Source organism: Agelaius phoeniceus, chromosome 4 (genome assembly GCF_051311805.1).
Source record: "Agelaius phoeniceus isolate bAgePho1 chromosome 4, bAgePho1.hap1, whole genome shotgun sequence".
Taxonomy (NCBI): Eukaryota; Metazoa; Chordata; class Aves; order Passeriformes; family Icteridae; genus Agelaius; species Agelaius phoeniceus.
Window position 1 is genome coordinate 66,399,850 of NC_135268.1, and position 23,292 is coordinate 66,423,141.

Here is a 23,292-nt window from a genome sequence, read left to right on the forward strand (position 1 = left end):
TCTGATTTAGGAGCTGATGGGATTCCCAACAACCAGTTTTTTCCTTTGTAAAAGGAGGTAGAGTCAAGGAAGATCTTTATTCCCCAATATAAGCTGAATTGTGAAGCTTTCAACAATTACTGAAAGATTTAATAATAGACTGTACAGCCTAATATAATTATATATTTGTGAGTGTGCAGAAATCACAAGGACAGTATTTATTTCATGCAGTTCAAGATTCAGTAATAAACACCGCCTGCTTCAGAGGATCACTGCTCTGGAAATGCAGTGGTTTAAAAAAAAATCTACCAAGCTGGGCTCATTACCCTGGATTTAAATGTACATTACAATTGTTATAAGGCAGAGGGGGAGGGATCTTTCATTTTATTCTTGATTACTTATTCCATAGTAGCTCATGCATGTAAGAAGTGGTGGAGCACAAATAAAGATGCATAAAAGAAGTTAAGCAGCTTTAATGACAACAAATGACCACCTCCTGTTTTCAGGTGCTTTTAAGAGGTTTAAATGAGATACTTGTTCAATAATCCTATTGAGACACAGTGAGGCTTTTGAAATACTTTCTATAGTGTTGAAAACTGGTGAAACTCCAGCACTCTCTAGTATGTAGCAACTTGAAAAAAAACACTAACTTTGTCACATCCTTTTATTGTGTAATTTTAAAATTTCTTCATAGCAAATATATATATGTGAGCCTAAGTGACAATTAGATATTCAAATCAAGCATTTTTAAAATAAGTATTTAAATATTAGCTTATCAATATTTTTTTTTCTCTTCCAGTTTCTTCGAATATGTGCTGATCTTTTTCGCCTGGTCCCTTTCTTAGTTTTTCTTGTTGTCCCATTTATGGAATTTTTACTTCCAGTAGCTCTTAAGTTGTTCCCTAATATGCTTCCCTCTACATTTGAGACAAAGTCTAAAAAGGTAAGCAGGTCTGAATTTATAATCCAGTGATATTTTTTAAAAAATTAGAAATGTCTTGGTAAAAAAATTAGATAAAGTCTAAAAATGTTGGGTTTTTTTTCAATATTGGGGTAATGCTTTTATCTTCCTTATTTTGAAGATCTTGCTTTTGAACATATAATAATGAACCAGTGCCATCCTGGTTTTGATATGTGCTAAGCTGTCAGGGTTGAAAGCCTGTCTTGTCTTTTCTGCTATCCTCATTTCCATTTTCTATGACTCCTACAAGAAGAACTAAAGCTATTTTGTTTTTCTGATTGTATTAAAGTAGACATTGTAACATTTGTAGTCTTAAACCTTGATACAAAGTTTTTCATATGTATACTTAAAATTTAAAATAGTTTCTTACGCTATTTTTAGTTTAAACTTTATTTCTACCACTTATGTTTTCTCAGAATTGTTAGAGCTTTGTAAAAACCCACCAAAAGAGCCCCACAAGTTTTCACTTTCAGAGCACACAGTGAGCTCTTCAGTGTGATTTGGGGTTCTTTGGGAAGAGTGAAAGCCCCTTTGGAATGTGTGTTTTATAGCAGAAGTCCAGAATTACTCCACATAACTTGTCTGGGGACAGAAGTGATGTTTAGTCCATGTGTTTCTGGCAGGAACTTTTAACAATAAATATTTTTTTAACAGGAGGAAAGATTGAAGAAAGAATTGAGAGTAAAGCTTGAATTGGCTAAATTCCTTCAAGACACCATTGAGGAGATGGCCTTAAAAAATAAAGCAGCCAAGGGAAATGTTACAAAAGATTTTTCAACATTCTTTCAAAAGGTAAAAAATTTTGAAAATATGTTCTCTCTTCCTACAAAAAAAAACCCAAAACCTTCGTGTTTTTTTGGTCTATGGTAATCATCACATGCCTTTATTTTTTTTCAACTTGAAGAAACAGAATGTAGTAGTTTTTTAGGATAAATTTCTTTTTTGTTAGTGTGATGAAGTTTTCCTATTACTAACTTTGCTGTTCTAGCTGGTGCTGTTACTCTCTAATGCTAGAAGCACTATGTTTCTGCTCATTTGTTTCTTGTTCACTTATTTGTTAATAAGTTAACTCTAACATGAAACATGGTGTGCTCAGTGGTTACTTATGTAGATTTTGACCTCTTTTTTTTCAGCACAGAGTATGAAAACTGACTTCTTTCCTAATTAACTGATTGAAACTTAATGGGGGGAAAACTAAATTTTTTTGATCAAATTTAATTCTGCTTGTAAAAAGAAGTTTTTAAGTGCACAGTTGCTATACTGACTAGAATGTGGTGTAATCTGAAGTTTAGCTAGAATGTAGTTGTTGTGCAAAATTCCTATTTAAGTTCAGTTGCTGACAGACTTAAATGTCAGACATCTGCCTCCTGCATTAATGGCCTTTAGGTTTCCCAGCATTTCCTTTCACCAAACTGTAGGTGAGAATAAGAAATAGAGATATGAAAAATGCATTCCTTAGTCTTCTCAGGACAGTCCTAAGCTCTGATTTCTCTTAATTGTGGGGCTGATGAATAAGAGGTGGAGCCAACAGCATCACCAAGTGTTTTGTTGAAAGAAAGGTAGTGGTCCCCTCTTTTGGAGAGGATGTGTATTTGCACAGAAAAAGGCACATAAGCCCAGGGGTTTCAGACATGAACTTTACAACCTCTTCCAAATAGCTTAAGATTTTCCTGCATGTCAGGGCTAAGAATGAAGTGTGGGGTGATAAGATGATGTTGATAGGGTGAAGTATGAAGTGTGGGGTGATAAGATGATGTTGATAGTGCCACGTAGATCACCTCACATAATCATAGTGGTAAATTTTGCCGGTCAGTAACTTCTTGCAAAGTCCCTGTTTTGCAAAGTAGTTCCCTACTTTGAAGTCTCTCTGCAGTCATCTGTTTCTGTTCTTTTGAATCTGCAGAACATTGTAAGTGGTTAGTTACAGCAGTTAGTGGCTGAGGCACTGCCCCTGCAGGCTCTGGGAACTTGCCCACTCATGCTTCATGTTCAGAACATTTCATTTTCTTCTGGAAGAACTGCTACTGAGAATTTACATTTGGCCGTTAATTTTCATGGAAATAAATGATGTTTCACTCCACATTTGCTGGAGGAAGTCCCAAGTTCCTCTGATGACTAAAAAAGAAGTTTCAAGCTCTGCATTTCATATGTGTGGGTGTGCTTTTTACAGCTTTATATTTCTCATTTGTGCCACAGAGACAAACTTCATTGATCTCATTTCGCTGTACCGGATAATAAATGTCAGGCAAGAAGGAGCTTTAATGCTTCCCACCTTTTTGCTTTTCTTTAACAGTGGCTTCTGTGGTGAAGTATTTGATACTGCAAGAGCCATTGATTGCAGGCTTAATGTGTCTGCTGCATAATTCCAGAATTTGTTTCTGTTGCTTTGTAGCTAGTGATGTACTAGAAAGCTTCAGTTTGTACTTTCAAGAAACACATGCTTGGCTCTTTCAAAATTCATCTTTAAACAAGGGAGAAAAATACTTCCTGTGTTTTTGAAGTGCCATTTTTGGCTCCTGTGGTGAAGGCACTGGCAAAGTGGAACAACAAGGCCTTTGACCTTTCTTTCTTCAAGATGGTTTCTTTGCTACAAAAGTATCCTGGAGGTTAATGGGCTCAAGGCCATCTCATCTCCTGATTTTTACCTTTTTCTGTACTCAGTAGCTGTTCTCTAAAATATTTGAGTTTGCAGGTAAAACAGGTAGGCATGGTAGGTCAGGCAGTACAGGTAATGTTAGGTTTTCAAACTGTACTGTCACCTAGTTTTATGTTTTCTTTACAAGAGTTAAAAAATGTAGAAGTATTGGGAAAAGGGTTTTTTTATATCTGTGATTAGACTGAAGATGTTAAGACTGAGAATACATAATTGTAAGTTCTGTAGATTTTTGATGTAGTGATGTCACTAATAAGCTTTTGGTGGCATACTTAAAATAGAAAAATGAACATCTATATAGGTGATAATGCTTTACTGTGACCAGATGGGACTAGAGAATTTTTCTCCTACTTCTTTGAACTGTTATTTCATCTTCCAGTAATTGGGTTTAATGATTGGGAATTCACTGGTAACACATCACTGAAGAGCTTAACTTTGCATTTGTACAAACAGTTACATAGAACATGCCATCACAAAGATGCAGAGTCCTTTCCCAAATAGTGCTTTAAACTTTGGAATAACTTCAAGTACAAAAACATTTGCACTGAGGTGCTGCAGAACATCTAGGAATTGAAAGCCAGAGTATTGTAACAAAGGAAGAGAAGTAGGTAGTTAAGTGTCTGAATCTGTGTTTCATGGGGACACTGGTGTTGCAAAATTTTTGCCATCCTTACTTTATCTTCCCATCTTTATCTTATGTGTTTCTGTATTTAGTAAATATGGTACCAGAACAAATATCTGCCAGTCTAACTCCTGCAGCAACTATTTATTAACTCAAAGGTGTGTGTATATATATATATATATATATATATATTTCTTGAGGTATCTCATGGCAGTGCAAGTCAGTTAGACCTGCTCCTTAGTGTACAGGTGCATCTAATTTTTGTTTTGTTAGTTTTATCCTAAGTACATTATTCAGTGTTGTTAGAAACTGTCAGCACTATCAATTCTTTTGCCTAAGTAAGTAAGTTGTTTGGTTTTTTTTAAAACATCTTTCATTCCATCCTTATGTGCTATTTCTTATCCCAAAACTATTGCAAAGTGCTTGACAAATGAGGAGAGTGTTTTTATTCAAAATAATGCCCAACTATAACATCTTCTTTGAAAAGCTTTGTGTGTGTTTGATTTTTTCTCACAGATCAGGGAAACTGGTGAAAGACCCAGTAATGAGGAGATCTTGAGGTTCTCTAAACTGTTTGAAGATGAGTTGACACTGGACAATCTGACCAGGCCTCAGCTGGTGGCACTTTGTAAGTTGTTGGAACTTCAGTCAATTGGGACAAATAACTTCCTCCGCTTCCAGCTGACCATGAGGTTGAGGAGCATAAAAGCAGATGACAAGGTGAGTCATTCTGAATAGGCACTGGGTAATAATAATTTTGACACATAACAGTAATGAGTGTGTGTGGATATATGTACGTTCATTTTTCTAGGCATTTTCCTTTTTTGTTTTAATTGTCTTTTCTGAGAACTTCGAACAAAAAGGCTTGAAGAGATTAAAATTAGAAGCGTCCTTATTTGTCAAGAAAAAATGATCTTCTTTTAATGTATCATTAATTGAAATGAAAATAATTATATCACAAAGAAAAACATTTCTATGAAGCTATAATTTGTAAGGGAGCTTGTAAAAGTATGAGCTTAGGGGTTGGCTGGCCATGCTGGAGCAGTGGGAGCAGCTGAGGCTGTTTTATGTTAGCACAGCTCCTCTAGTGGCTGTTGTAACACGTGGCTGTGCAGTGCTGGTGGTGCCTCTGTTTTGAGCTCTAACACGGTCAGATTTCCTTTCCATTGTGCAGATGATTGCTGAAGAGGGGGTTGATACCCTGACTGTTAAAGAACTGCAGGCAGCTTGTCGTGCCCGAGGGATGAGAGCTCTTGGTGTGACAGAGGAGCGTCTCAAGGAACAGCTGAAACAGGTATGGTTTTGCAAGACTCAATACACAGACCTAGTTCCAACTGTTAGCTCTGATGCTCTGGATTTTGTCCTGATTCTGAGAAGTCATTTTGATTCTGTTTTCATTAAAGGCTTGGTTAAAACAGTCTTTCTTCTTAATAGGCTTTTTTTGTCCCATGTACTTTGTAAGTACATAGTAGCTGTGGGTTGCTGCCTTTTGACCATGATGTTTTGATGATGCAGACAGATACTTTAAATTTAACATTACTGAAATATATTTGCAATTTTGAAAGTTTGTCTTGTCAGTTATTATCTTGCTCAAAGGAAGTTTTCACCTAGTAGATCAGTAGTCTCTTGGTGTTGCCTGGTTTAGAGGAAGGTCTGTTGGAACATGTCTAGAGGAGACTACAAGTTGATTACAGGGGCCTGGAGCACCTCTGTTATGAAGATGGGCTGAGGGAGTTGGGGTTGTTCACCCTGGAGAAGAGAAAGCTCCAGGGACACCTTCAGTACCTAAAGGGGGCTTAGAGGAAAGCTGGAGAGGGACTTTTCACAAGGACAGTAGTGATAGGACAAGGGGGAATGGCCTTAAATGGAAGGAAAGCAGGTTGAGATTAGATATTAGGAAGAAATTCTTTTCTGTAAGGGTGGTGAGACACTGGCACAGGTTGCCCAGAGATGTGGACTCCCCATCCCTGGAGGTGTTGAAGGCCAGGTTGAATGGAGCTCTGAGGAACAGTTTAGTGGAAGGTGTCCCTGCCCATGGTAGAGAGTTGGAACTAGATGAATGATCTTTAGCCCAACTGAAATGGTTGTGTGATTTTAAGATGCATGTGAAACAAACCATTTGTTCAAATATTCATTCACTATTTCTTGAAATACTTCTTCAAACAAAATACATCTTCCTATATTTCATTGCAATGGCTGTAGTTCTTAGCTGATTGTAGTCAGTAGTTCCTATATTAGGATATTGACTGATAAGTAGTGGTAAAAAAAATGTATTTACTTTTGCTTAACTTTATTTGTAAAAAAGAATAAAACATCCTGAAATTAAAGACTTGTTTTTTGTATTGCACTTACAGTGGTTAGATCTGCACCTGAACCAGGAAATTCCTACTTCGTTGCTTATTTTATCCAGAGCCATGTATCTTCCAGATACCCTTTCTCCAGCTGATCAGCTCAAAACAACCCTTCAGACACTACCAGACAGTGCTGTAAGTATTGGTGGACATAGTGTTTAACTAACTTTCAGTATCATGACTGAAAATCCACCCAGACAAGCAGATGTTCTTCTCAGTTCCTTGCTTTTCCTTGAAAAACTAAATCATAGCTAGGTTTGTGTGACCTTCAAAGGCAGAAGTTGTGTTGTATGTGGAGAGATATGAGGATAAAGCAAACACAGGGCAATATTGGATTACATGACAGCAGGCAGTAAGGGCATAAGAAGATTTAGAATGCACCTTTCACATACGAAAAAACAATGAATGCTTCAGGCCATAGAAAGACACTAATACCTAAAAATACATGATGTTATGCAGAGAGAGAAATGATCAGAGTAGATTGTTGGTAGTCTTGAGAGAAAGAGAATGAAGAACATGTATGATTTCAGGGTGAAAAGTTCACTAAAGTTCACCAAAAGTTTCCACCAAAACCGAAAAGTTTCTCAAGACAGAGAGTCATCTTTTTCTGAGAAATGCAAAAATAGGGTAACATCTGGGGGCTTTGACTTTATTCATTAGCATACCTGTACTACCTATCTCAATCAGGATATCTAAACCTGCATTATGCAGCCATACCTGTATGTATGTACACACTTCTATTAGCTACTTTGTTATTTTTAGGCCAAAGAGGCTCAAGTGAAAGTGGCAGAAGTTGAAGGTGAAAAAATAGATAACAAAGTACGACTGGAAGCAACACTTCAGGAAGAAGAAGCCATCAGAAAAGAAAATGAAGAAAAGAAACTGTCTGAAGCTGCAGAGAAAGCCAAAGAAACCCTTGAGGCTGCAGCCATGGTAAGTTCTGCTCACAACTACTGAGGAGTAAATGTCAAATGATGTGAACATTAGCATGTCATGAATTACTGCCTCTGCTCTGAGTATTGTCTGCAAGAAACTGGACTTAAAATCCACATATGGAAGGTGTGAGAGAATATTTAAACTGATTGCAACACAATAGTTTACTATAAAATATTGGCTCTGTCTTAATTATCTTTGATTTCTCTTCCTTCTTAATTAAAGGAGTAAGAGAAGACTTCTTTTTCTGTAGTAAAGATAGTGGATTTGTTTTTTGTTTTTTAAATTTTCTGCACCCCACATTTTAAATGTTCCTGTCTTTGGCTCTATTTGTCATTAACCTGATAATGTTGCTGTATAGTATTTGACTATAAAAGCTGCTGGCCTGCTTCATTAGTGAATTAAGCCTCAGGAGCTCACAGAAGTAGTTCTTGAAATACAAGTGGGTATGTTAATGTGAAACCACTTAAAATGTTGCAGTTTTTTAACCTCTTCTCATAAAAATGTGTGTTTCTACTTTGGCAACTATTTCTATTTTTACAAGTCATTCTTTACTGAAGCTAATACAGCTAATATTTTGGTTTTTTTAAGTGCAACCTAATGAGGTGTTTTAAATTTAGAAAGCGGCGGAACCAGCAGCAGATCTTGAAGCAACTGCTCTGCAAGCTAAAAAAAGCCAGGTGGTGATGGATACTGAACCAGAACTGGCACGGGCAGGTGCAGCAGTGCACTCAGAGGCACTGATAGATACAGCACCAGTGCTGGAAGGCATTAAGGTAATCTGGAGAACCACACATTTTCATACTTTTAAATGTAAAGATTCAGAGCATTCATGTGAGGACTGTGATAAATTGCTTGTCTGCCCTTCACTTTTAACCCTCTTTCCACATTCTGTCAGTTAAAAACAACTACTCAGTGGATTGAAAATTCACCAATGCAGAAGCTGAAGTCAGAGCAAAACATGTCAGAGCCTCTCCTTTATCTCTCTGCATTATTGAAATGAATATACCTGTTTGAGGGGGGCATTTGCACTATCTGTAGATGGAATGAGCCTGTGCATATTTTATTATGCACTTTTCAAGAGACAGGTGTACTTACTATGGATGTTCATCCTCATTCTCACAAAGGTTATTGAAGATAGTTTTCTACAGTTGAACTCTAGAAAAGTTTTCTCAGCTGTAGAAAACTTTCTCAGCTTTCCAAACTTTACTCTTTTTTTTTTGGTGTAATTTATCTTTTCCCATACATGGTGAATTGTTTCTCAGTTGTTTCAATTGCTTAGCCCAAGAATGAAGTTAAACATTCTTAAATGAGATGATCAGGTATGGACTTTCAGAAACTCACATAATCAATCACATTAGCTGAACTTAATAATGGTGCACTTCAAAAAACTGTACCATAGCAAATTAACTAACTGCCTTACCATTTAAAATCTTGTATTAGCCTCAAAATGTGATAGTAGTGATTCCAAACATGTAAAAAAAATCTTGTGTTTTCTCTTTTCTGCTAGAAAATTTTGCAGGAAGATCACAAATGTACCTTTCACTAATTTGTGTATGTTTTCTGTTACAGGGTGAGGAAATCACCAAGGAGGAGATTGATGTGCTGAGTGATGCTTGCACCAAGCTACAGGAACAGAAAAAATCACTAACAAAGGAAAAGGAGGAGCTTGAGGAATTGAAGGATGATATCCAGGAATATAATGAGGTGAAGAATAGGGCATGGAAGTTCTTTTTCTGTTCATGTTTCGTTTTAGCGGAAGTGATCCACAAATTTAAAGATTATCTTTCTTGGTTGTCTGTTAGTCTGAAGTTGGAAACTGAGTGAATGAACTTTGTATGTGACAATGCAGAGCCTCATTTGTGTAGCATGTTGAAATTGTTACCACTAGAGTAGTTCCCAGCAGATGAGATTCCTGCTCCTGCTCTTGTTCCCATGGGGACTGGGGCAACAGGAGCTGCCTGACTGCTGCATGCTGCAGTTCTTTCTTAGTAAGTGTAGATGTCAGTATTACAGAAATTTCCAAGATAAGTAAAATGAACCTGATCCAGTCTTATGAAAAGTGTGGAAAATAACATTTAAGAGGTACATTAAAAAGTATTAAAATTTAAAATTAAAATTTAGTATTAAAATTTATTGTTCTAATTCTGTCTGGCTTTGTATGTCTCTAGATTTGTATTTCATCTACAAATGGCTCCTGTCTTGAAATGCTGGTTGAAGTCAGTAGTATCTGCTGTTGCAACTTCACATTGGCAAAAGCTTTTCTCTGTCTTGACCATTTCTTCTAGGACTTGCAAGAGATAAAGGAGCTTTCTAAAACTGGTGAGGAAGAGGCAGTGGAAGAGTCAAAGGCAAGCAAGCGACTGACAAAGAGAGTGAACCGAATGATTGGTCAGATAGACAAAATTATTGTAGAATTAGAAACAAGTCAAAAGACAGCAGATGCAAAGCTGGATGGTGAGGATACTCCTGCTGGGTAAGTGACCTGGGAGCACTGGATGTGTCTCTGGCTGTTCACCTTCACTCTTGCTTTTGTCTGATGTGTGGTTAGAAAAGAATTGGTGAATAACTTGTTTAGAATATTGAGATAATTGATTTTTTAAAAATAAAATCTACAAAATTGTGCTGCAGATTTTCTCTCTTCTAAGGCTGAATATGGTTGAACTGATGAAGGAAAAAAGGATGTATAATTCCCCAGATCCTGAGGGTGTTCTGAAAGTCAGAGTGTTGATTAGAATCTTACCATTTGCCCACGCCTCTGGTACAAAATGGATTACAGATGAAATCATCCCCTCAGTCATGCTCCTCACACAATAATTTTGCCCTGTGTCATTGACTGAAAAGGTGCACAACAGTGTGTGAGCATATTTGTTGTTATTTAGTAACAAAGGTGTTAGTGAGGAAAAAAAATTGCAAGGGTCTATGGTGTCTTGAGACAAGTGGGGAAATGCATCTAATGGAAGTGAGGGGATCATTTTACACACTCCCTTTCCAGGAGATTGACTTCATTTCAATTTTTAATACACAGATTTTCAATGAAAGATCTTTCCTGGTAGTTTCATTACAAAATTCATTTATCAACACTTATCCAGGTCTTAATATTATTGGAAATAATCAGGCATTCCTATGTTAAATGGTCATACACTGCTTGTTACACACTCTGAAATACTTGGAAACTGTGACACAAACTCATGGCTTGTAATCATGAATGCTGTATTAATCTGGTTTATGCTTGCACCATTTTGTGTGATTCAATAAGAGAGCATGGCATCTCTCAAAGAACATAACTAAACAGAAATAGGGATTCTGCTTTTGTTGCTTCTGAGCTCTGTGTTTTCCAGTCCCCAGGGCAAACGGTCATTTGTTGCAGATTTTGTGTAATAAGGCAGCCATATGAATGCTGCTATAGAGAAGTCATTGATCAAAACCATCTGAATTTGTAAACTAACAATACAATGCAGAATCTGCTTGTACTGAATGTAATTATACTTTGTAATGGCTGGTTTTCTGGATAATTTTGTAGGTGATTGTGGCTGATTGAAAATTACTAGTTTAAATATTGCTTAGTTGTCAAAGGCTTGTCTTTTAACCTTCAGGATGGTGCAGTCCTTATCAAGCCATGTCCAGGACATTTAGCAGCAGCATGAGAAATGCTCCTTGCATAAAAGTCTGTCTGTGTCCAGAAGAGCTGGGACTACACTGATAAAGCCCTTCTGTTTAGTATTGATTGGCTTCACTGTCTCCTGCATTTCAGCTGGATCTGTGCTGGAAGATGTTTCTTCAAACTAGCAAAATACACACAAAGATGATGAGATCAGTGAGCAGACAGTAACATCTGAAACCTGCTGGTCCTTCCTTCCCCAGAGTCTGGTCCTTGACAGGAGCAAGTGAAGCTGATTTAACAAAACAGCTCAATTGCTCAAGTGATTAGTTCTCAGCTTTTGTTTTCCTGTGACTCATTGATTTTCTGTCAGCCAGCCCCTCTATGTAAAGGGATGCCAGAAACATGGCACTATATCTTTGGTAAATGGGGAGTGAAGGGACAAAGGGCATTAGGTACACAGTCTGGGAAGCACAGAAAACTTTATTTCAAATGCTTCTGGGTACTTATATTTGTTCAGTAAAACATGTGGAAACTAAAAACATGAGATGTGATGGTAAGATAAAAATCTGCTTTCTGATCAGTAACTCCTTTTTGTTTTTTTGCATTCTGTTCAGGATTATAAATAATTAATTAATAATTTTACAAGCATCCTGCAGTGTAGTAGCTTCCAGTACTGCTTTTTGTCAACCTTATTCCTCTGGAGTAACTGCTTGTCATGTAGAGTTTGTGCTTTCTCTTCAGGAAGAATCTCATCAGCATTACTGAGCTAATTAATGCAATGAAACAAATTCAGAAGATTCCAGAGGAGAAGCTAACAAGGATTGCAGAGGCACTAGATGAAAACAAGGATGGCCAAATTGATATAGATAATGTTGTTAAGGTAAGTTTGTGGACTTCTTAAAGAAAGTAAGACTAACCATCCTTCAAACATTGCACCTTGGGCAATAAATTCATAGTGCAGTCTTTTGCAAGGGTCTTTACTTGGTGCCAGTGAGGTTTTTGGTGTGTATTGTAAATAGATCTTATATAGCAGCATCTTTTGCTGGGGGTTGGAATCCATGTCCATTACCACATAACCTTTAAAGCTGTAGGTTTTTTGTTTGTCAAGTTCAAAATATGGTAATTTTGTTATTACTTACAAATGGGAGGGAGTAGAACTACCACTGTTAGGGAAAGTCTTGACATAACATCCATTTATGTATTTCATATCAATACAAAATAGTGGCTTTGCTTGCCTATTTGTATACTTTAGATATTTCATTGAGATCTGTATTTCCTGTGCTTGAAAGACAGCAAATTGTGTTTGTTGCCTGATTTGTCCTGTTCTCTCATTTTGCTGAACATTCTCAGGTTTTCTCACCCTTTCACCTTCATTTTCTTGTTTCTTTTTCACTTGGTTAATTTAGATTTGTCCTGAAGCTTACTTCCCTCAAGTCATTCTGCAACTGGATACAGAAATAGCATTTAAACTATGGCCAGCTAGAAAATATAGTATCAGCCTTTTGAAACACATTTTTTCTCTCTACTGCCCCAGTGGTGATTATCTTCCCTGTCTCTAAACAGCCGTTGCACATTTAGCAACACAGATAAAATGTACTTGTAAATTCTGTATATGTTGCACAATAAGTCTAGGAACTTGAGGAGATATGCCAAGAATACATTTGTACAAAAATCTATTTCAAGGAATTTAGAATAATTTACTAGATTATTCTTTTAGTTTGCTTTCTGAAACGCCCCCCCTCTACTTTTAAGTTTTTCTAAATTTGTGCCTGTCTGATAGAGTAGGTATTCTTAAATAAAATTAAGCCTATAAATTACTGTCTTAAATACTTTTTCAACAGGTACTGAATCTCAGCTTTCCATTGAAACAGATAAAATATGTTTTACTAATGCTTTTAAATGTCTTTGTGTACTGCACACACAAAGGTCAAAACTTCTAAGTCTTTTAGTTTACAATTTAGCTTTTTTTTAGTACTCTGGATGTGTTTGAAGTACTAGTTGTGGTTTGAATTTGTCTTCCATATAAGAAAGAAAATGCTGTTTTTCTTGAACACGAGAACTGAATACTTTTGTTGTCTTAACAAAATTTATTGTAGGAAAAGGCCTCCATCATGTAAAACCTAAATGTGCTCTCAATTTCATTTTATGTTCATGTAGGTTGTAGAATTGATTGACAAAGAAGATATTGATATTGGCACCAGCCAGGTTGCTGAGATTATGTCACTGCTTCAAAAAGAAGAAAAACTGGAGGAAAAAGAGAAAGCAAAGGAAAAGCATGATAAGGAAGCTGCAGAAGCAAAGAATTAAGCTTCAGAATCTGAAGCTAATCACAGTTGTAACCAAAATCTTGTATATCTTTCTGTGTCTAATGGCTACATATTACTTGAGCTTTGTGATTATGGGAAGTGTTTTGAGCTGATTATGGTAATAAATCGTAGATAAGTTTTCTGACATATGGAATGAAATTTCCATTCATCAAAGAAGTGATTTAGTGTCATTCCATACTGATGAAAACAGAATAGGCTTCTGTAGCAGTGCTCCTGCCCACAAAAACATGTATTTGCACTCATTGTTGTGGTACAGTGATCCATTAAACTTGGAAGTTTGCTGTATAAATTCAGTGTATCTATCATGGAGAAATGTTTCCCATTTGTTTTCTTCCATCATTACATGGGGCCCAACCTTGCTCTGCTTCTACCTTTTAACTTTTTCAAAATTTAATACAATCTTTCTGTTCCATCACAATATTACACATTTTCTAATCTGCTAGTGAAGATTCTGTGGCTTCAGTAGTAGCTCTGTAGGTTTAGGGGTTTTTAAGCTAAATATCACTAAGCTGTTGCCTCACTGACAGAGAATGTGGCATTCTGATCACTTTTATGAATTCATGGTTATTATTATTTTCTGTTGAAGGGAAAAATTAGATTTATTTTTCCCTAGAATGGAAACTTGGCATGAAGTTTGCTACTTATGGGTGCCTTAAATTTCATAGGACTAGAGAGTAGAGTATGTTGCTTCTACTCAAAATTCCATGAATTATTAAAGCATTGGAATCACAGGAGCCTTTAAAATAGTTTCAGAACACAATCTGTCACACGGTAAAGTAAGTTAAAGTGTTTGTCTGAATAGCAGGATGAAAATAATCAAAAGGAGAAAATGTCAGTTATGATCTTTTTGCATATATTTTAAAAAAATGTAGCTGTCTTTGTGTGCTTGTTTTTCATCTGATAATTATTTACACCATAACTAGTTTTCTTACCTCTCAATTTTCATCTCAGGTATAAAGTCATTAACAAAGTATAGTCAGAGTACATAAATATGTTCATCTCATGGCTTTGCTTACTGTGCAGTCAACAAGTAATTTCTGGTATTGCTGGGTCTTTGATTACATCCTTGGTTTATAGTCACTGTCTTTAAATGTGTGGCTACATACTGGCTGTAGGTCAAGGTTTTCTCATTAATATTTCTTCTTAGCAGTAAATTTTAAAGTTTTAAAACTAAAATACTAACTCTGGGATGTTCCATAATTCATGGTAGCCTAAATTTTACACTTTTCTTAAAATCTGTTATGAAATACAGTACTGTGGCTTGAACCAGCAGGGTTGTGGTTTGGGGTTTTTATTCTGTTTTTATTTTGCACCCAGTATTATAAAATGTACAACCATTCTTGATTTTGTGTACATTATAGAGAGCACATCTGACAATGGCACTGTATATGATGATATTGAGGTGGGCAGTTAGTACTTAATGCTTTTAGTCATAGTAGCATATTTTTGTAGAAAATACCAACTCCCAAGCATATTTCAGCATAATTCCATGTGCAGTATTTATCTAGATTGGCTAAATTATTTGTACAAACTTATTTGAAGTTAGTGGAACAAAAGAAGTTTTGACAGTCTCATGGCTTGCATGATATGGACCATTGTATTTAGTTGTTTTCAAAGCAATATGTACAGTGAGATGTACAGTTCTAGAAAAAGTCAGTGTCTAGTTCAACTGTTGAGTTCATATTCTGTACAGTTTGCAAAGAAAGCTGCTTACAGCAAGATCCTCCTGAGAATTACTGTAATTGTATCTGAAGTGTGAAATTGCTGTGATGAAGCTGAAATTTCAAATCAGTACACTCTTTATAGTTCATGTATCCCAAAACAAGGGGGCTGTTCTCTTCCTCATAAATCAAGATTACTTTGGAGATTTCAGCAAGAAAGTCACTTTGTAGATTTTTGAAGATCCAACTTCACTATGTGCTTTTTTTTTTTAAGCCAACGCTTGTGTTAGATGAAAATTCAAGAATAAAACTGATTTCACAAAAATACAATCTAGAAACTAATTTTCCATTTTATAATTTACAGCTAGAATTTATGGGCTTTGAAGTACGCTCAATTTTTACAGTGGCATATTTTCAATTTTAAAACAATGTATAAGAATATTACTTGACATTCCTGAAACGTGGTAAAGATACTCTAAAATTGCCTGCTACCTTTCATGGAATATCAAAAACCTAAGAATTGTATTCACTTGAATGCATGCAGATTTAAACCAGGGAAGTAGCAGAAAAAGCTGTTTTCAAATATTTATTGATTAAAGTTTTACAGAGCTTTAACTGTCCTGAAAGTAAATTGACTGATTGCAGTATTTGGGAGTTTAAAACACTGTGCTGCAGTTCTGTGTCTACTGTTCACTTAAATTTTCTGTGGATTAAATAAGAAGGGAGCCAAAAATAGCTGATTTTTTTTATTTTATGAAGAATTTTCTGATTAATTTGAATACATTTGGACTTGCATGAAATCTTTACAGATTACATAAAATTCTTTTAAATGCCAGTCAGGAATGGCAGCTTTCTGCTGTGACCTGAAGCAATGACAGGATGTGCACACCAACCACAGGAAGGGCTTTCATGGGGAATGCCTTCCTTCTGTTGAAAGCAGGCAAACCCATGACAGCTGGACTTGAACAACACATGTTCTGCAAGCTTTAAAAGATTAGGGAAGCCCTTGGTGATCCACTTTTACCCAACTTTGAACCTCCCAAGCAGCTCTGTACTGGTGATACAGGCAACTGCAGCAGAGTTGAGTAGCTCCAGCTAATGTGCTTGGTTGCCTTTGGTGTTGACCAAAAAACCAGAAGCTGCAGCACATTCAGAGAAAGGATGAGTGTACAAGTGTACATTAACTGGTCAGAACTTATTCCTGAGTGAATATTTAATCAGGAGATGTAAATATTTCTTTAAATAATTTAAAGGATATGCGAGATTTCGATGACTTTGTGACTTACACAGGCAAAGCCTCTGAGCTCAGACTTAGGTGATTGTAAGACCATTGATGGGGTTGTTGCAGATTCAAATAAATTTTGACTATAAACTATTCAGGGGGAAAATGTAAAACACGCAAAAAAAGCTTTTTTAAAAATCCATTTAGGAACAGGGAAGAGAAGTAGAGTAGGATGTGATTTCTTTCCCCCCTTCAAAACAAGTGTGTTATAGGAGCTATTTTATTGAACAACTTGTTTCTTTTTCATCTTAGCCCAAAAGATGGTTTTCAGAGAGATTTTCATCACTGACTACATACTGTGAGAGTCAATCTCCTGCAGGTTGAGTGCCAGAAGGCTGGTTCAGTCAGCTTGTCAGCAGGACTGCATGCAGGTAGAGAATATCTCTTGCCAGGATTGTACCTTACACTAACGTAGGCTTTGTCCAGGGGGAAAAGGTTACATCTTTTATACAACTCCAAAATACTTCTTGTAACTTTATATCTGCATACCTTGCTAATAATTTTAACTTTAGCTACTTCAGCATGTATTTAAATACTTTTAAATTGTTAATATCAAATAATGGGGTGTACTTAATTAAAAGAATAATCCCATATTCTGTTCTTCATATGTATTCCAAATTTTGCTTTTCAGTTGATGAATTTCAGCCTGTGTTATAAATTTAAGTTGAAAATAATTTGTCTGTGCTCTGAGCATACTGGTCCTGTGTTTGCCATAACTCAGTATAAATTTTTTATTTTAATTGGAGCTTGTGTCCTTTGTTTAGTTACAATAAAAGTATCATTTTGAAACCTAATCTCTCCATTATTTTTCTGTTGGTTTTGCTTGTTTAGTGTTAATTTATTGCTCTTCAGATGAGATGCCAGGCACAGGGCTGGATGCTGATGAGCTGTGTCTATGAAAGTAATCTCCTGTCTGCTTTAAAACAGGATTTGGGAACATGCAAATGCTGAATCTGCTCTCTAGTGTCAAGTGTTTCAACAGGTGGCTGAAGACAACCCTCTGCCTTGACATGCTTTCAAAATAATAACAAATAAGCAAGGTTGTGTTGCAAATTCTTCCTCCTTCTGCTTAAAGCCAAATACCAAATAAAAAGCTTTAAAAGTGGCAGAACTTGTTCCTTTTAAGCTTTTGCTTTAAGAATTTCCTTTCATGACCCTTTAATTGGGGTGAATAGGTGTGGTGTGCAGTGGTCAAACTGACTAGCAGAGGAATTGGGGTTTGAATTTGTGAAACAGTTGTGGACATTGGCAAGTGTCCTTGATAATATTTACTGAACTCCCGAGAAAGAGGTTGACTTCTGGATCCACTGTTCTCTTTGCTGAGATAAATTGGTTATTACACTCTTTAATGAATCTTTATGACACTTTGATAACAATGGTGTGTAACTGTTAAAATCTAAGGGGGAAAGCTTGTAGATTGAGATAAGGCAGTTTACTAAGGCAACAGCAGAAGTTTGTGCACGCACAAGCAAAGAGGAAAAAATACGATTTATTCTCTACTCCCCATCATCAAGTGATATTCAGCCACTTCCTGGAAAGTAGGGCTTCAGCAGGGGAGGAAGTTGCTCTGGAAGGCAAACATTGTAAATAACAAATGTCCTTCCTCCCTCCTCCTTTCCTTGGCTTTATGTCTGAGCTGACATCATAGAGTCTAGAATATACCTTTGGTAAATTGTGTTCCCTCCCAGGACCTTGCCCACTCCCAGCCCATGGATGGGGGGAATGTTGAGACAGCGCTGGTGCTGTGCCAGCCCTGCTCAGCAGCAGCCAAAACATGGGGGTGTTATCAACACCTTTCCAGCTCCCAGGGCAAGGGCTGCTGAGGGGAAATGAACTCCAGCTCAGCCAGACTCAGTGCAATTACAGACATGGATTTGTGCATTGTCTGCAAATATGCATGGAGGGAATGGCAACTGCCTGCTCTAATAGCAGATAATGAACATATTGCTGTGACTTCACTGGATGGAATCTTCTTTTGCATCAGGCTGGTGTTGCAGGCAGGCAGAAAACTGGTTGGGAAAACCTCTGAATTCATGACATTGTGGTCTGAAAAGGATTAATGGGGGAGTTTTATTGCAAACTATTTTGGTGAAATGTCATTTAGAGGATGAACACATCTGCATAGTGGTGGTGAGAGATTGATGGCCTTGTGGTTGTTTCATCGACCTGAGGCTTGAGAAATCTGTGTTCAGTTAATGCCCAGTCTATCAATAATCCATCTCTTGGCTCTTGTGCCACTGTAACATAAAACCTCCTTGACAGTGACTGGCAGACAACAAGTTCTCCAGAGCAGAGTCTGTCCAAGGACCTAGTACAGCATTTTGTAGCAATAAGGCTTTTAAAATACCAAATGCAGACAGTGACAGATCATACCAAGGAGTTTCTCTGGCTAAGGATTCTCACTTTTCTCACTGCTTATATATTTGGTTTTTTCTTGAATTATTTCTCACTGCTGATGTGAGCAGGAGGATGTCTGTAGTATGTTTCTAGTTCCCCATACCCTGGGTTCACTTCCACTTTTGTGTATTATTGGATATAAATCTTTCTCAGTAGTTAAATATCCTTCACAGGTCAAAATTATTTGGGGGCTCATTAGCATGTACAATTTTACCCTTGCCAAACCTTCTGTGGTTTGCAAACATCAGTTTCTCCCATCTAAGTGGTGTAAAGGATTTCTGCTATGCTAGAGATGGATCTAATGCAGATTTGCTGCTTTCCATCTAGTATTTCTCTCTATGTATATTGGCAGAGCAGCCCCTTCATGAACAGCCTGATTTATGGCTCAGGGAGTGCTGCAGCCAGCAATTTGAGATGTCAGCTCTCCCGTGCATGTTGGATTCTCCATCCCTCTTTTTGTCTTAGCTCCAGCCCAAAAGCCATCCAAGCTTTTTCATAGTATTTTCTAACTGCATTTTCAGGTCCTTGATTAAACAGGATTTTCATACTCGGTTGCAAGGAGAGCTTCAGCAAGGAGCTGAGGGGAAATGGGAGATGAGCAACAAAAAAATAATTACAAGAAAAAAAAAAGAGAGAGTAGTCTTAATAATCTTACTAAAGATGGGAAGTAACAACCTGTTGTGAAGAAAACCAGGGATCTTAGCAGCCTACTCAAGGCTTGTAAAGTGTTTTTTCCACAGATGTAATCCCAAAGTAGTGAGTAAATCAGCAGGTATTTCTCCTCCATCCTTCCTATCCCCCAACCTTTTCCTTTTCTCTATCCTTTACTTTAATATGCAGGACCAATTAGAAAGGATACATGGAGTCCCTATTGCAAGTCAGTTCCTCAGAACGTGGCTTTGCCCTGGTGGAAGTGGAGTTGAAATATTAATGTTTTCAATGAACACCTCCTCCCTGGATGGTGTTCAGTGCTTGGTCTGTGCAAACTCCAGTAATCAGCAGCCTTCCTCAAGCTCTGCTCTCACCTTCCTCAGTCATGACTGCCCCAGCTCCTCTGTGGGCCCTGTGCAGTCTCTGCTCCTAAGAGCAGGATGCTTTTACCCCTCCCTTCCAATCTGCATGCTCTAATCATCAGGAGATGTATAAGCCACAGCACTTCAGTGGAAAATATGATCCTAGGATGAGTCTTCAAGGTCAAGAGTGACACTGGGAAAGCCATGCACATGACTATTTTTAGATCTACCTTCTGCAACCATTAAATTCTGTGATGAAACTAACACTGCTGTCCCTAAGTGACTCAGTGTAATTTAACTTGAATTTTACCTAAGCCACTTGGGATCTTCTTCCCAGAAAATCCTTTGTACTCTGAAAATGAGACCCTTTTGGCTATCTAGGTTTTGGACTTTCAAATTCAAGAATTGACTGGTGTCACCCCAAAAGCCCTTTTCAAGTAATGACAGGGGAGAAAGCACTAACAGAAACCCGCTTATTTGTACATTTTTCCGTGCCTTTTGATACATAATCTGTAGGTTTGTGCTCAAGAGCAACCTGGTGTGGAAAACAGCTCCCCTAGCCAGGATCAAGGAAGATTTGTAACAGTGAATGGAAATATGCAGGGAGAGCTGATTGTAGCATTTTTGTTGCTCGTTCTTCTGTGTCATTTTCCTTGGAGTGGGTGGGAGGTTATAAAATTAATTTGTTTTAATTTTTTGGATATAAACACACCTTCAGTCAAGAGAAATACAGTATAAATATAGAATATAGAGAAATAGAAAAGCATTGATGTACTTATACGTGTACCATCAGGCGTGATATTCTCCCTGAAGCTGTTGCTGGAACCTGGATGATTGAGAAAGCGAGGGAAAAGCTTGGGAACCTCATTTCAGCTTTGAATACGCGGTGCCCGGTGGCGGGTGAAGCAGACACGACCCCTGAGTTTTTCAGGAGAGCAGAGGGAGAATAAATTCGCGTGTCCCAGCCCCGGGAGCAGCCAGCAGCATCCCGCCGGGCTGGAGCCGGCACCGCCAGGCCGCGCCGCTGGGGGGCGCCCGCCGCCCGCTCGCCGGAGCGTCCCCGCCCGGATCCCGCCCGTCTGATCCTGCCCGGAGCCCGCCCGGATCCCTGCCCTGATCCCGTCGGATCCTGCCCGGATCCCGCCCGTCTGATCCCGCCCGTCTGATCCCGTCGGATCCTGCCCGGACCCCTGCCCTGATCCCGTCTGATCCCGCCCGGACCCCTGCCCTGATCCCGCCCGGATCCTGCCCGTCTGATCCCGCCCGGATCCCTGCCCGGATCCCATCTGATCCCACCCGGATCCCACGCTTCTGATCCAGCCTGGATCCCGCCCGCATCCTGCCTGGATACCTCCCGGATCTCTGCCCTGATCCTGTCTGATCCCACCCCCCTGATCCCGCTCAAATCCCGTCCGTCGAATCCCGTCCGAATCCCGCCCGGATCCCGCCCGGATCCCGCATCTCCTTCGTCCCCAGGAGCCTGCGTGACGCTCACGGGCTCTGCCTCACACACTCTCGGCATGGTTCGGCTGGAAGGGACCCTGAGGTTGGACCTCGTTCCGATCTCCCCGCATGGGCGGGATCACCATCACTACATCAGGCTGCCCCGTCCAGCCTGGCCCTGAACGCTTCCAGGGATGGGGCATGCTGGAAAATTCCCGTTCCAGCGCCTTACTACGCTCCTGGTATCACAGAATCGGAGTCATTTATGTAGGAGATGACTTACAGGATCATCAAGTCCAACCTTTAACCAGTCATCACCTTCTCAACGAGACCATAGCATGAAGTGCTAAAACCTACTTTATGTCAAATTGAAATCTACTCTCTTTTAATTGAAAATGATTGCACCTTCTCTCATCACTGCAGGCCCTGTGAAAATTCTGTGCCAATCTTTCTTATAAGCTCCATTTGGGTACTGAAAGGTGCTCCAAGGTCTCCCTGGAGCCATCTCTTTTCCAGGCTGAGCACTCCTAACTCTCAGGTCTGTCTCCACAGCAGAGGTGCTCCAGCCCTTGGAGCATCTCTGTGGCCTCCTGTGGACCCACTCCAACAGCTCCATGTCTGTCCTGCAGCAAGGACCCCGGGGCTGGGCACAGCCCTGCAGATGGGGGCTCATGAGAGAGGAGTGGAGGGGCAGAACCACCTCCCCTGCTCTGCTGGCTGCACCACTTGTGATTTGCTCTCTGGTCTGTAAATGCAGTCTTGTTTCTCAAATCTTTCATTCCTCCCCCTGAGGATTCTGTTTTCTCAAGGGGATGTGTGGTTGTTTCTGCCTCAATGCTTGGTGCCCCCACAATCCCTCTTCCCATGTTTCATGTCTCTGTCAACAAGATAACCTTTTCTTGTGAACCAGAATAAATCTTTGCTATCTGGTCAAATGAGCTGGTATAATCAGACACTGGACTTCCCAGAATTAATCCCTCTTTAAAACACAGCATCAGTTCTAAATTCTCCAATCTCAGTTTAAAATCTGACAGTGAAAGGAAATCCACCACAAACCATTGGTGAGGTCTCGTGCTTGTGTGTTGCTATTGCTATCACTCTGTGGTTTGTGGAGGTTTTCTTGTAGAGGGGAAAAAGTCTTTAAAAATAGAAAAATAAATTAGCTCCCCACCCTTGGAAAATCAAGTAACAAAAAGCCAAACTGTCTCTAGTGAATTTGTCTAAGACTGGTTTCTTATTCAATATTTCTATATTGGCTTCAGCTGGCTGGTGGAAAAGCCCCTGACAATGTTTTCTTTGTGGGGCTGCTATGGGCTGCATTACCAGAGCTGCTCAGCTCTTCCAAAACCTTCCTGACTCTGTCATCAGTGACCTGTGTCCTGCCCTCCCCAGAGCCCTTCCCTCTGTGCTGGTGGTGTGCAGCATTTGCTTATTAACTCTTCAGTCCTGAGAGCAAGGAGCTCTGTCGTACCTGGGGGGGTTTATCTGCCCTGACTGCAGAGCAGTCAATGTGACTCCACGTTGAGAGGTGACATCTAGACCTCCAGGAAGATATCCATCCCATTTGTGATGGATTAAAGTGTTCATCTGGATTTGCATCTCCCCACAGAGCCCCTCTAAATGCAGCAGTGCTGCTGAGCACTCCTGTGCAAAGGCAGATTCAACTCTTCTCTTAACAAATAAAATACTCAGTGCTATAAACACTTAGTTACCAAAAACTGAGCATCCACACTCATTTCTTTGCTTTGAGGCACTTTTGGGAAAATATTAAGTCAGGTTAGAGTAGGTTACACAGGTGTGATTCAGGGGCTTGGATGCAATGCTTCAAGTGATTTGGGTATGTTATAAAAATCCATAACTTGGTGAAGAGGTGTGAATCAGAGAGTCAGAATAATTCAGGATGGAAGAGATCCCTGGGGTCACCTAACTTTCTGCTCAGAGCAGGACTAAATTTAGGTCAGGTTTCTCCTGCCTTGTCCAGTCACGTTTTGCTTGTCTCTGGGGATGACAATGACACAGATTCCTGGACCCTGTGTCTGACCACCTTCAGGGTGATAATTTTTTCC

General features: G+C 38.9%; 1 protein-coding gene across 1 annotated transcript in view; it reads left to right on the forward strand.

Moving 5' to 3' along the window:
* LETM1 (leucine zipper and EF-hand containing transmembrane protein 1) overlaps positions 1 to 17,167 on the forward strand; it is a 28,972-nt gene extending 11,805 nt beyond the window's left edge. Inside the window, exons 4-14 of the mRNA XM_054633779.2 lie at positions 779 to 922; positions 1,595 to 1,732; positions 4,732 to 4,935; positions 5,390 to 5,509; positions 6,570 to 6,701; positions 7,329 to 7,499; positions 8,120 to 8,275; positions 9,072 to 9,206; positions 9,788 to 9,975; positions 11,845 to 11,983; positions 13,261 to 17,167. Coding sequence (XP_054489754.2) covers positions 779 to 922; positions 1,595 to 1,732; positions 4,732 to 4,935; positions 5,390 to 5,509; positions 6,570 to 6,701; positions 7,329 to 7,499; positions 8,120 to 8,275; positions 9,072 to 9,206; positions 9,788 to 9,975; positions 11,845 to 11,983; positions 13,261 to 13,410 — 1,677 coding nt within the window. The 3' untranslated portion in view covers positions 13,411 to 17,167. The remainder of the gene's footprint in view (positions 1 to 778; positions 923 to 1,594; positions 1,733 to 4,731; positions 4,936 to 5,389; positions 5,510 to 6,569; positions 6,702 to 7,328; positions 7,500 to 8,119; positions 8,276 to 9,071; positions 9,207 to 9,787; positions 9,976 to 11,844; positions 11,984 to 13,260) is intronic.
* The last annotated feature ends 6,125 nt before the right edge of the window (positions 17,168 to 23,292 follow it).